General features: G+C 39.1%; 1 protein-coding gene across 1 annotated transcript in view; it reads right to left on the bottom strand.

Moving 5' to 3' along the window:
• Positions 1 to 13,438, bottom strand: part of LOC111951398 (ankyrin repeat and BTB/POZ domain-containing protein 3-A-like) — a 198,736-nt gene that overhangs the window by 124,546 nt on the left and 60,752 nt on the right. The window contains exon 3 of the mRNA XM_023969465.1: positions 8,843 to 9,047. Coding sequence (XP_023825233.1) covers positions 8,843 to 9,047 — 205 coding nt within the window. The remainder of the gene's footprint in view (positions 1 to 8,842; positions 9,048 to 13,438) is intronic.

Genomic DNA, 13,438 nt, shown 5'->3' with positions numbered 1-13,438 from the left:
CAACTCCGTTCCATCGCTCATCTGAAGTCAATGTAATTCTTCGGTTGGAACGTTATTCAAGATGTATGTTAACAACATTCTAAAGATTGATTCAATACATTGTTTGACATGTTTCTACTGACTGTTACGGATCTTTTGGACATTTCGTCACGTTTTAGTGAATGCGGTTTGTCACTTTGGAATTGTTTACCAAACGCGCTAACCAAAGTAGCTAATTGGACATAAATAACGGACATTATCGAACAAATCAAGCATTTATTGTGGACCTGGGATTCCTGGGAGTGCATTCTGATGAAGATCATAAAAGGTAAGGGAATATTTATCATGTAATTTCTGGTTTCTGTTGACTCCAACATGGCGGCTAATTTGACTCTTGTTCTGAGCTCCGTCTCAGATTATTGCATGGTTTGCTTTTTCCGTAAAGTTTTTTTGAAATCTGACACAGCGGTTGCATTAAGGAGAGGTATATCTATAATTCCATGTGTATAACTTGTATTATCATTTACATTTATGATGAGTATTTCTGTTGAAACGATGTGGCTATGCACTATTACTGGATGTTTTTGGAACTAGTGAATGTAACGCGCCAATGTAAACTCAGATTTGTTTTATTAATATGAACTTTATCAAAAAAAACATGCATGTATTGTGTAACATGAAGTCCTYTGAGTGTCATCTGATGAAGATCATCAAAGGTTAGTGATTAATTGTAGCTATATTTCTGCTTTTTGTGACTGCTATCTTTCGCTGGAAAAATGGCTGTGCTTATTGTGGTTTGGTGTGACCTAACATAATCGTTTGTAGTGCTTTCGCTGAAAAGCATATTTGAAATCGGACACTTTGGTGAGATTAACGACAAGATTACCTTTAAAATGGTATAAGAACCATCTATGTCTGATGAATATTAATTATGAGATTTCTATAGTTTTGAATTTGGCGCCCTGCACTTCGACTGGCTGTTGTCATATCGATCCCGTTAACGGGACTGCAGCCATAAGAAGATAACATAACTTATTTAGCATGCGAAACCCAGAGGACAAACCATTCAGATCTTTTTTTTTTGATGTCACTCTCTTTTCAATGAATTTTCATTGGGAAACCAGATTTCCAAGGGACCTTCTTGCAGTTCCTACCACTTCCACTGGATGTCAACAGTCTTTAGAAATTGGTTGAGGTTATTACTTTGTGTAACGAAGAAGTACGGCCGTCTTGAAGGAGGGTCACTTGAAGTGTCCTGTTTGTTAGAAGCGTGTGACCAGAAAGCTAGCTACAGTTGGTTTCTGTGTTTTGTGTCGCGCCTGCAGGGTTGAAATATGCTTCTCTCTCTTTGTTTACAATGGTGCTATACTCAGAAAATAGCATCGTTTGCTTTCGCCGAAAAGCCTATTTGAATTCTGACACGTTGGCTGGATTCACAACCAGTGTAGCTTTAATTTGGTATCTTGCTTGTGTGATTTAATGAAAGTTTGATTTTTATAGTAATTTTTATAGTAATTCATTTGAATATGGCGCTCTGCATTTTCTCTGGCTTTTTGCCAAGTGAGACAGTAGCGTCCCGCCTAAACTCAGATTTTTGGATATAAATATGAACTTTACCGAACAAAACATACATGTCTTGTGTAACATGAAGTCCTATGAGTGTCAGCTGATGAAGATCATCAAAGGTTAGCGATTAATTTTATCTCTATTTCTGCTTTTTGTTACTCCTCTCTTTGGCTGGAAAAATGGCTGTCTTTTTCTGTGACTTGGCTCTAACCTAACATAATCGTTTGATGTGCTTTTGTCGTAAAACCTTTTTGAAATCGGACACTTTGGCTGGATTTACAACAAGTGTATCTTTAAAATGGTGTAATATACTTGTATGTTTGAGGAATTTAAATTATGGGATTTCTGTTGTTTTCAATTTGGCGCCCTGCAGTTTCACTGGCTGTTGACGAGGTGGGACGCTACCGTCCCACATACCCTAGTGAGGTTAACAAGATCTTTACCTTGTCAGCTCGGGGATTCAATCTTGCAACCTTTCGGTTACTAGTCCAACGCTCTAACCACAAGGCTACCTGCCACCACAATGAATGTTGAGGATGAAGAAGGTGATTGGATTTAGAACAATAGTGTTAGAATTGCTATTCCTGAATGCGCACACCCTGAAAAATGTTTATTTGTTTTGTTTCTACTGGTCAGTATTAATTAAATATTAAATAATTTTCCCTGATATTCTTAAGATGTATGTGTTGACTGAATATAAGCAAGTGATGTCTGCTAAATAACAAAGTTGATGGTGCAGTCATATAGCCTTGGCACCTACATAAAGCTAAGTGACTCACTCATTCATGTCTTTGGATTTAAATAAATATGTACAAACATTCTTTCAATAAAGAAATGTTTTGCTTATAGACTATGGCCAACACCTCTGCAATTTGATACTTTGTGCAAGGCAATTGATCAGCATTAAACTTTGCAGATGGGTCCTCCCGAGTGGCGTAGCGGTCTAAGATACTGCATCACAGTGCAAACTGCGTTGCACACAGACGCTGGTTCGATACCAGTGTCGGCTGCGACCGGGAGAGCCATGAAGCGATGGCTTTTGGTTTCTCTCCCTCTAAAAACAGAAAGAAATAATTCTAAATACTAAACTGGCCTATTTACAAATTAGTAAGTGTGTTTCACACCATGTTCAAGAATGGCCTTTTTCTCGCTGACTTTAGGTTATTTGAAAACAAAGTCTCCAAAATATAATTATTTTTTAACCTTTCTAGCCCCGGCGTTCCGCTAGCGGAACTCCTCCCACATTCCACTGAAAAGGCAGAGCGCGAAATTCAAATATTTCTAAAAAATATTTTTTAACTTTCACACATTAACAAGTCCAATACACCAAATGAAAGATACAGATCTTGTGAATCCAGCCATCATTTCCGATTTTTTTAAAAATGGTTTTACAGGGAAAGCAAATAATGTATTTCTATAGCTACCACCATAGCAAAAGACACAACTTTAAAAAAAAAAAAAAAAAATTCTGCATAGGTAGCCATACTAATTCGACCAAATAAAGATATAAATAGCCCTAACCAAGAAAAAACTTCATCAGATGACAGTCTGATAACATATTTATTGTATAGCATATGTTTTGTTAGAAAAATGTGCATATTTCAGGTATAAATCACAGTTCTACATTGCAGCTGCAATCTGAAATAGTGCCGAAGCTGCCAGAATAATTACAGAGACCAACGTCAATACCTAATTACTCATCCTTAAAACATTTCTGAAAAATACACAGCGTACAAGCAAATGAAAGCCCAACATCTTGTGAATCCAGCCAATATGTCAGATTTTTTAAGTGTTTTACAGCGAAAACACAATATAGCATTTATTAGCTTAGCACAATAGCCAGAAACACAAGCAATTTACCAGCAGCACAGGTTAGCGATCGTAACAAACCAGCAAAAGATATATAATTTTTGACTTACCTTGATATACTTCATCAGATGACAGTCCTGTAACATCATATTACACAATGCATATAGGTTTTGTTTCGAAAATGTGCTATTTAGCAGCACAAATGTGGGTTATACAATGTGATCAGTGGCAACAGGTCATGCATTCTGGCCGGCGCCATCTTGGAAAGGAACCTAATCTAATCAATAAATAATCGTAAACTTGACTAAAAATACAGGTTTGGACAGCAAATGAAAGATGCATTAGTTATTAATGCAACCGCTGAGTTAGATTTTTAAAATTAACGTTACTAGACATACAGTGTGCGTTACAGCCAGACTAGTGCCGCAATAATGGCGGACAAATCCGTTTACATTTTCACATAAATACGGAATAACATCATAAATAGCTCTTACTTTTGGACGAGCTTCCATCAGAATCTTGGGCAAGTTGTCCTTTGTCCAAAAGAATCGTTGCTTGGTTGTAAAACGTCGTCTTCAACTTCGGAATTAAGCAGCTAACAATAGCTATGTGGTGGCCAACACATGCCCAAATCCTCAAACCGCAATACTAAGGAAATTCCGAAAATAGCAATATACTCGCATAAACGATATAACTCGGTTTAAAATAACTTCGTTATGATGTTTCTAACACCTATATCGAATTAAATTACAGACGGATATATCTAAGGCCGATAACTGAGCGTTTCAAAATGCCATCCTGAGGTCTTGCTTTGCGCAATGACGAACGTCGAAAAGAGAGCTCCCTTCGTTCCTTGGCTTTTATAAAGTCTGAGATCTACGTAGAAACTCCATTCCAATTCTCATTGGTTACTGACACCAGGGGAAGGCGGGTGCAGTTCATGTCGACCCATAGGATACATACAGAGCTTTAAACTGATCTGAGAACAGAGCCTCGTTTTCAGACCTTCGCAGTTCCTGTCATGGATTTCGCTGCAGAAAGAGTTCTGGTTCACCCACAGACATAATTCAAACGGTTTTAGAAACTAGAGATTGTTTTCTATCCAATAGTAATAATAATATGCATATTGTACGAGCAAGAATAGAGTACGAGGCCGTTTAAATTGGGTACGATTTTCCCCCAAAGTGAAAACAGCACCCCCTGTCCTCATCAGGTTTTAAACAAGCCATAGAAAGTTGGTTGCAATTTCAGGTTAATCCACCAGAAATGACAGAACAAATATTGTAGTTAAACTCAAATATACTAATTGATTAAAAAAAATCTATTGGCTGTGCTAGATTTTCCTTTCCTCCTGAAAGTCCTAATCTGCTCACTTAAATGAATAGAGATCCTGGTAATGAGGCTACAGTATGTTGTTACAGCGTAATAAAAGTGAGGACAACCGGCGATCTGCTGTATATTTAAGCTGAAAGTCCCACTTTTCCAGTACTTCTCACCCCGCCCCAAACTCCTCCCTTAACACAGATACCATTCAAAAATGAGCTGTTTATCTAAAAAAAAATGACATTGCGACCAAGGAGAACAGACGAAAAGGACATTGTTTTCATCAAGCCAGTTTCTTTCTATGGTGCTACCCGTTCCAGTGTAAGGACCGTAAAACACCATAGGACCTGAAAATCAGCCGGAGCTGAYAGGATCACAAAAACTAAAAGGTATTTTTGTTTCAATGCATTTTCTTAAAAATAATTGTGTAGGTATACTGTATAATAAAATCGATAATTAAATAAAGGTTAAATAAAAATAAATAATTGTGTACTAAAAATGTGAATGTGTTTTTGCAGAGCATACAACCACGCCGACAACCATCCATGGAGATGAGTGGACAAAGGGCCGCACCGAAAAAAACGCATGGTTGCCAAGAAAGTGGTTCGTTTGGCTAGATTCTTAAAATGTGTATGCAGCATTTATGAGTTAGAGTCACTTTTAGTTCTTAATTGATCTACCGTTTCTATCATAGGCCACTGTAATCGATGGGGACTCAGGGCGGTATCATTCTGCTTATCTGATGAAGGTGCACATGGATCAGATTCAAACTTTGAAGACCGAGATCGAGTCATTAAAGGCAGACCAGCAGAAAGAGAAACATTATCTGAGGGCAGAGATACGGGCGACAGCTGATGCATTGGTCCAGAGCCAGGCGGTATTGGCAGAGTCACTCGTCATTGGCGGAGAGTCACTCGTCATTGGCAGAGAGTCACACGGCATTGGCGGAGATTCAGGTAGAGAATGAGATGGAGTCACAATCCATTCCAGGCACACCTGTGAGCTTTGGAACTCCACCTATGAAAGGAAGAGTCAACGAACCTGGCGGGTTCGTCAGGTGGTCGATTCACCCTGACATTTCCATTCCTCTTCTGACAACAGAATTTGACCAAATGCTCACCAGGCACAGCAAGGGGCGTCCAGACCGTTATGCTGTTCTGCTCTTACAAGGATGTGTAACTGAAGAGAGATACCACGAGTGGACACAGAATACCAACTGGGATGGATCCTGAGGCAAATGTGGCTTACCAGTGAACCTCCGGGTGTTCATCATTAATATTGTCTCAAAGGTTTCTGTCCATGACTGATGCAACCCGAAAAACATTAAAGACAGAGTTAATGAGTACTTGAGGTCAACGAGAAAGTCTGGACATGGCCTGCTCTCCATTATGTAAGGAATTAGGCACTTTACCATAGTATGTACTGTAGGTTATGTTTACATGTCAGACTGCACAGTAGCCTAATAAACACATGCTTTATCTCACCTCATGGGTCTCCTGGTCGCAACCGACACGGGTATTGAACCAGCATCTGTAGCAACGTAGATTGCACTGAAAAATAATGCATCCCCATCTGGCGTTGTGTAGACTTACATTTTTCAGCACCTACTGTGCTCCTGTGGAAGTATTCTGTCCACAGTGGGCTTCATCACCTTCTGAGCATCTCTTACAATCAGGTTGATTGTGTGGGCAAGACATGGATGATGCGCCCATTTTAAAATGTTCATGGCTTTGGTAATGTTAGCTGCATTGTCGCTAACACAACAGACACTTTTTCATCTACTTGTCATTCTCTGGCCACTCTCAAAACTTCTCTGAGGTGTGTCTGTCGCTGAACTCAAAGCAGTCCAGAAGACAGCTAGACATTGAAAAATCTTCAATGAAGTGACATGTAACCGACATGTAAGAACTGGTTACCCTTGATGTCCAGCAGTCAGTGGTAAGGCAAACTGCAGTAGCTTTTTGGACCTTTTCCCACACTGAAGCCTGTGTGATCTCGTACAGTTGTGGAATAAGTTATTTTGAAAGGGTTTTCCTGCTTGGAATTGTGTACATTTGGATTTAGACTATTGCTTTAATTTCCAAAACCTCTGTCCTCCACAATCAAAAATGGCTGGAAATCGGTTGCAATCATTTTAGCCAATACAATATCAAATTGGCCTTGTTTTGCTACAGACGTAGACTTTGGCATACACTGGTCCATAGAAGACTGCGTTGCTGTGGGTTGCAAAGTTGGCCTACTTGACTGAGTGGATACTTCTCCACGTGTGGAGGTGCTGGCTCCACCACTATCACTAGCAGGCCCGCTAGTTTCTCGAAGCACAGCTACAGCTAGCTTCACAGTTGGGTGCACAGTTCGCATATGCCGGTGTAGGTTGTGCGTAGAACCGGCTTTATATGAGATTTTGTTTTGGCAAATTATATTCTAACATTGTCGACATTATTAAAATGCATCCAAATGCTACTGTACTTCCTACTCATTTCACAGCTCTCCTTCCTCTCTCTCCTCGGCTGCTAAGTGTGTGACTGAATGAGTTGGTTCGGCCCTCCCTCACTCATTTTTGTTTCATTGGTTGACACTGTGTGTCTGATTGACAGGAACAAAAGGTGAGGCTGTTAGTCTGAGCAGAGAGTCAGAACGAATATCTGTGGGCTTGAGCATTTAGGCCTATATTATTAAATGTTTTCATTCTTTGAATTAGTTAATTCTATTCTATATTCTTTAAATCTTTTGATTATTCATAACTTAATTTTATTATAATTTTATTAATAGATTCGGCTCTTCTGATATGCGAGCTGGCTCCCAACATTCACCTACAAGAGCCGGCTCTTAGAGCCGACTCGTTCGCCAACGACCCATCATTACTTTTTGAGGGACTAGTTTTACCATGAAACTCAAGGTTTTCAGGCCTGCAAGTCCTATTATGATGGCTTGCATAGTGATGTGCAATTTCTATTGGAATTCAGCCAAAGTTACAATATCCAACAGTTGGAATTTGTATTCACCCACACCCTGAATTGAAAATGACTGTCGAGACTCGTTATAAAGGACTCTACCTAAACCATTTCAGTAATAGGTACAAAAAGTCCAAGTAACAGATTGGATTAGTTAAGAAAAAGTTATGTTATTTATATTTGAGTAGCATAAGATCAATGAATCAATGAAAAACAAAAAGAAAGATCTTGAAACAATTTGAAAAAAATCTACCTACAATAGAGCATGCTGGGAAATATGATACTGATGGGGGTGGTTTTGTTTAACACTGGTTATTAACACCAATACTGGGATTCTTTTACACTTTTACACTAGAAATGTTACACTGACACTAGGTAATACTGGCTAATATGCTGTGTAGTCAATGGTTCATATTTCAACCTTTGGTTAGTTGACGGGTTCTTGGAGGAACCTTTAATGGTTTAATGTAGCAACGGGTTCCTGGAGTGGAGGTGAAGCTTAGTCGGGCGTGGCTTTAAGATAACTTTTTGGGGGGCCACCCGTTGGCAAAAATGTAATTCCTGTTCATTTGTTCTGTTGTCATCAAATCTTAAAAACCGACAGCTTTGTAGATCTAATGAAGTTAACAGAGGTGTATGAGTTTCTTTAGAACCTATGGAAATATTGGAATAGTTACCAATTTGTATGTAATCAATGATATTAATATTAGAATATGCAAAATGCATCAATATTCAAGGAACATTTTAATTAGCAGTGTACAAACATACCATGATAAACAGGAAATAATATGCTGATGGGTGACCAAAAATAACTCTGATAGCCACGCCGCCAATCTGACAGCTACAATATATTATTAGAGAGTTCCAAATTTAAACCCTCACATCATAAAAAGGTTCAGGTTTGAACCTTTACACCAGATTTCCTCAAGGAACCTTTTTCAACTGGAAAGGTTCCACCGGTGTAGCAACCCAAACGGTTCTTCCAGGCACCTTTATATCTAAGAGTGTATTATGGGTAGTGCCACGTTCTTACCAACTGAGCAACAAAGGAGCAAATAAGTGAGATTTACATTGTTTTCCATTGCTAGTGCTACACACTTTTGCTCCATATTTAACAAGCATGCATGTATATATGTATGTATGTATGTAAATGATTAGCCACCTCAAATAAATGCCACTTCTTTGATGTTATAGAGCAAGGTTGGACTCACCTCTCGATTTGCAGGGTGACTTTGGAGGGCTCCAAGTTGGGGTTCTCCCACTCTATCTGGGGACATTGCATGAAGTAGCAGAGAGTGTAGAGTGCCTCAGGCTCCCAGTGCACCGAGCCGCTCTTCTGGTGGACTGGCGTGCCGTTACTAGGGTTCTTAATCCGCAATGGCTGGAGATGGTGCATGGCCCGTGACACCAAATCACCTACAAGGGAAAAAAACAAGGGATTTTTGGTTTGTACAGTAGCAGTCAAAAGTTTGGACACCTACTCATTCAAGGGTTTTTCTTAATTTTTTACTGTTTTCTACATTGTAGAATAATAGCGAAGACCATCAAAACTATAAAATAACACATGGATTCATGTAGAAACCAAACAAAAGTGTTAAACAAATTGAAATATATTTTATATTTGAGATTCTTCAAATAGCCACACTTTGCCTTGATGACAGCTTTTCACACTCTTGGCATTCTCTCAACCAGCTTCATGAGGTAGTCACCTTGGATGCATTTCAATTAATAGGTGTGCCTTGTCAAAATTTAATTTGTGGGATTTATTTTCTCCTTAATGTGTTGATGAGCCAATCAGTTTTGTTGTGACAAGGTAAGGGTGGTATACAGAAGATAGCCCTATTTGGTAAAAGACCAAGTCCATATTATGGCTAGAACAGCTCAAATAAGAAAAGAGAATCAACAGTCCATCATTCATTTAAGACATGAAGGTCAGTCAATCTGGAACATTTCTAGAACTTTGAACGTTTCTTCAAGTGCAGTCGCAAAACCCATCAAGCGCTATGATGAAAACTGTCTCTCATGAGGACCGCCACAGGAAAGGAAGACCCAAAGTTACCTCTACTGCAGAGGATAAGATCATTAGAGTTACCAGGCTCAGAAATTGCAGCCCAAATAAATGCATAAATGCATCACAGAGTTCAAGTAACAGACACATCTCAACATCAACTGTTCAGAGGCGACTGCGTGAAATCAGGCCGTCATGGTCAAATTGCTGCAAAGAAACCACTACTAAAGGACACCAATATGAAGAAGAGACCTGCTTGGGCCAAGAAACATGAGCAATGGACATTAGACTTGTGGAAATCTATCCTTTGGTCTGAAGAGTCCAAATATGAGGTTTTTGGTACCAACCGCCGTTTCTTTGTGAGACGCAGTGTAGGTGAACGGATGATCTCCGGATGTGTGGTTCCCACCGTGAAGAGTGTGGGGGTGCTTTGCTGGTGACACTGTCTGTGATTTATTTTTAATTCAAGGCAGACTAATCCAGCATGGCTACCACATCATTCTGCAGCAATACGCCATCCCATCTGGTTTGCACTTAGTGGGACTATCATTTGTTTTTCAACAGGACAACGACCCAACACCTCCAGGCTGGAAAGGGCTATTTAACCAAGAAGAAGGGTGATGGAGTGCTGCATCAGATGACCTGGCCTCCACAATCACCGGACCTCAACCCAATTGAGATGGTCTGGGATGAGTTGGACCGCAGAGTAAAGGAAAATTAGCCAACAAGTGCTCTGCATAGTTGGTAACTCCTTCAAGACTATTGGAAAAGCATTCCAGGTGAAGCTGGTTGAGATAATGCCAAGAGTGTGCAAAGGAGAGAATGCCAAGAGTGTGCAATTCTGTCATCAAGGCAAAGGGTGGCTACTTTGAAGAATCTCAACAACAAAAACATTATTTTGATTTATTTAACACTTTTTGGATACTACATGATTCCATATGTGTTATTTCATAGTGTTGATGTCTTTACTATTTTTCTACAATGTAGAAATAGTAAAAATAAAGAAAAACCCTTGAAATAGTAGGTGTGGTACTGTACATTTGTTTACCTTGAGGACAATTTTTTTTTAATGTATTGTGTATAGTGTATTCACACCGGGTATAAACTTTAAATCCTTTGTCACAGGGAGGCCAAAAAGATCATCAAGGACAACAACCAACCAAGCCACTGCCTGTTGACCCTGCTATCATCCAGAAGGCGAGGTCAGTACATGTGCATCAAAGCTGGGACCGAGAGCCTGAAAAACAGCTTCTGTCTCAAGGCCATCAGACTGTTAAATAGCCATCACTAGCACAGAGAGGAAGCTGCCTACATACAGACTTGAAATCATTGGCCACTTTAATAAATTGAACACTAGTCACTTTAATAATGTTTACATATCTTGCATTACTCATCTCATATGTATATACGGTATTCTATACTATCTATTGCGTCTTAGCCTATGCCACTCTAAATTGCTCATCCATATATTTATGTATTCTTATTCCATTCATATACTTAGATTTGTGTGTATTAGGTGTTTGTTGTGAAATTGTTAGATATTGCTGCACTGTCGGAACTAGAAGAACAATTATTTTGCTACACTCGCAATAACATCTGCTAAACACGTGTATGTGACCAATAACATTTGATTTGAAAAGGTGTATAATACCTGTTTAATCTCAGAACCTAAATCAAATCTTGTGTGCTCTGGCCAGCTACTCAATTTGCTTTCTGGGGGTCGAGGTGTTCAAATATGTACTGAACAAAATCAGCAGACAACTACCACCCCTCTCTAAGCCTCTGCCAAAGCCTATCCCCCTCCATGTCAGAAAAGTCCACCGTTGTTTATAATCCAGAATGCATGCAATGCACTGAATGACAATATGGCCTTTTCTGACAATGTTTTCAATGCAACTATTTTGCAAGTTGGCAACATTTAATGTGCACCACTAGAGAACTTTCCCTGTCCCACTTCAATTATCCCTTCCATGAAATCATGATATATCAAAATAATAATTTACATTGATCCACTCAGATTCAGCAGCAGGGCTGACATACGTTAATCTGTCAAGTTACTACTGTATATATAAAAGAGTGTCTGGTCCACCTATTGCTTGACTCCTAACATCACGTTCACTCTACAACACAATAAGATGCTATAATTTTCTATGGCACGTGATTCCCTGACAATACGAAAATGCTCACACACTCCCTTGCTAAAGCCCTCACACACTCCCTCATTCAAGTGCTTTCTCAGTCACACACCTACTCACAATAACATTTCTAATTCACACACCCACACAACTGACATTTGGCGAAATGCTGGCTCAAAACAAAGCTAGTCATTTTAATTGCGTATACTCCAATACTGCAGTGAACTTGGGCTGCAATCCTCCAGGAATAGGAGAAAGAAAGAAATATGAGTTTTGCACTTCTAATCATGCTAACACATACAGAAATGGTGAAATTCAATCCCTCAAATACATGTCATGAATGTACAGTACCTAATGGAAAAATACTTCCACACATCCAAAAAGTATAGAGCAGTAAGTCTTTCTCCCAACATATGGCAACTTTACAAAGGTGTAAAGCATATTGAGGAGGTCATTGGTGATGCATTTTAGAATAATGGGTCTGTAATACTTCAGTACAAAAGAGTTGCTAATCATTCCCTCTCACATTTTGTGCCCTTAGTGGAGTTTGTTTTCACTTTCTGTTATCTTTTAGGAGTGCAGACGATTTATGTATCAGCCATTCTTTTCCTACTCCTTGGGGATTTTCTTCAAAAGCCTTGAGTGGTCATGAAGGAACATTTGGGAGATTTGCATCAGAACTCTATTTCTTTTATTACTCTGTTTGGATCTCTCATTCATCGTTGGAAGAAAATTGTTTATACTTGTGGTGGCTTTTCAAACCCAGGTCCTACATGTACTATCTTAACTACTGCTACAGTATGTGATGTCTTACAGTCTTTAAAWWTWTTTTTTAACCTTTATTTAACTAGGCAAGCCAGTACTGAACCAATTCTTATTTACAATGACGGCCTAGGAACAGTGGGTTAACTGCCTTGTTCGGGGACAGAACACCAGATTTTTACCTTGTCAGCTCGGGGATTTGATCTAGCAATGTACTGTAGGACTCAACATGTTAATTAGGATTGGCCACTCAGAATGGAAATAAGCCGCATTATTTAAATGCATTTAAACCATTTAAATAGTAACTGTGACAAATTCAGACATAATTTTGCGTAAAAGTTCTCCTTCCTTCCTGTTCATTCGTTATGGGTCTTACATGTTGGGCTTGTTTAATTATAGAACCCATGACTTTCAATAAGACAATGTCGACATTATTAACTACAGATCATTTTAGGCACTCTGCTTTTATTGGATAATCTTTGACTCCCAACACACACAGATCTGATGTTAGAAATCTGACTGGTTTCTGGCATCAGTAACCAAAACTGCTTTGAGCAAGGCACTTAACTGCTCCGGGGGTGCTGCCTTGCTGCTGACCCTACGGCTGACCCTGTGCTTCCAACCTGTCAGGTTGTATGAGCCTTGGAGAGTTGGGTTGAAAAGCGAAAATTAAAAATGTTCGTTCTCAACAATGAATATAGTATTCTTCTATACACATAAATATGCCCAAAACATGCCCATATACACATAAACATGCCCAAAACATACCCCAATAGTCAATAGTCAATTATACTGAACAAAAATATAAATGCAACATGCAACAATTTCCACAAATGTATTGAGTTAGTTCATATAAGGAAATCAGTCAATTGAAATAAATGAAATAGGCCCTAATCTATGGA

The sequence above is a fragment of the Salvelinus sp. IW2-2015 genome, linkage group LG3, assembly GCF_002910315.2.
Source record: "Salvelinus sp. IW2-2015 linkage group LG3, ASM291031v2, whole genome shotgun sequence".
In the NCBI taxonomy this organism is placed as follows: domain Eukaryota; kingdom Metazoa; phylum Chordata; class Actinopteri; order Salmoniformes; family Salmonidae; genus Salvelinus; species Salvelinus sp. IW2-2015.
This window is presented reverse-complemented; position numbering and strand designations above follow the sequence as displayed.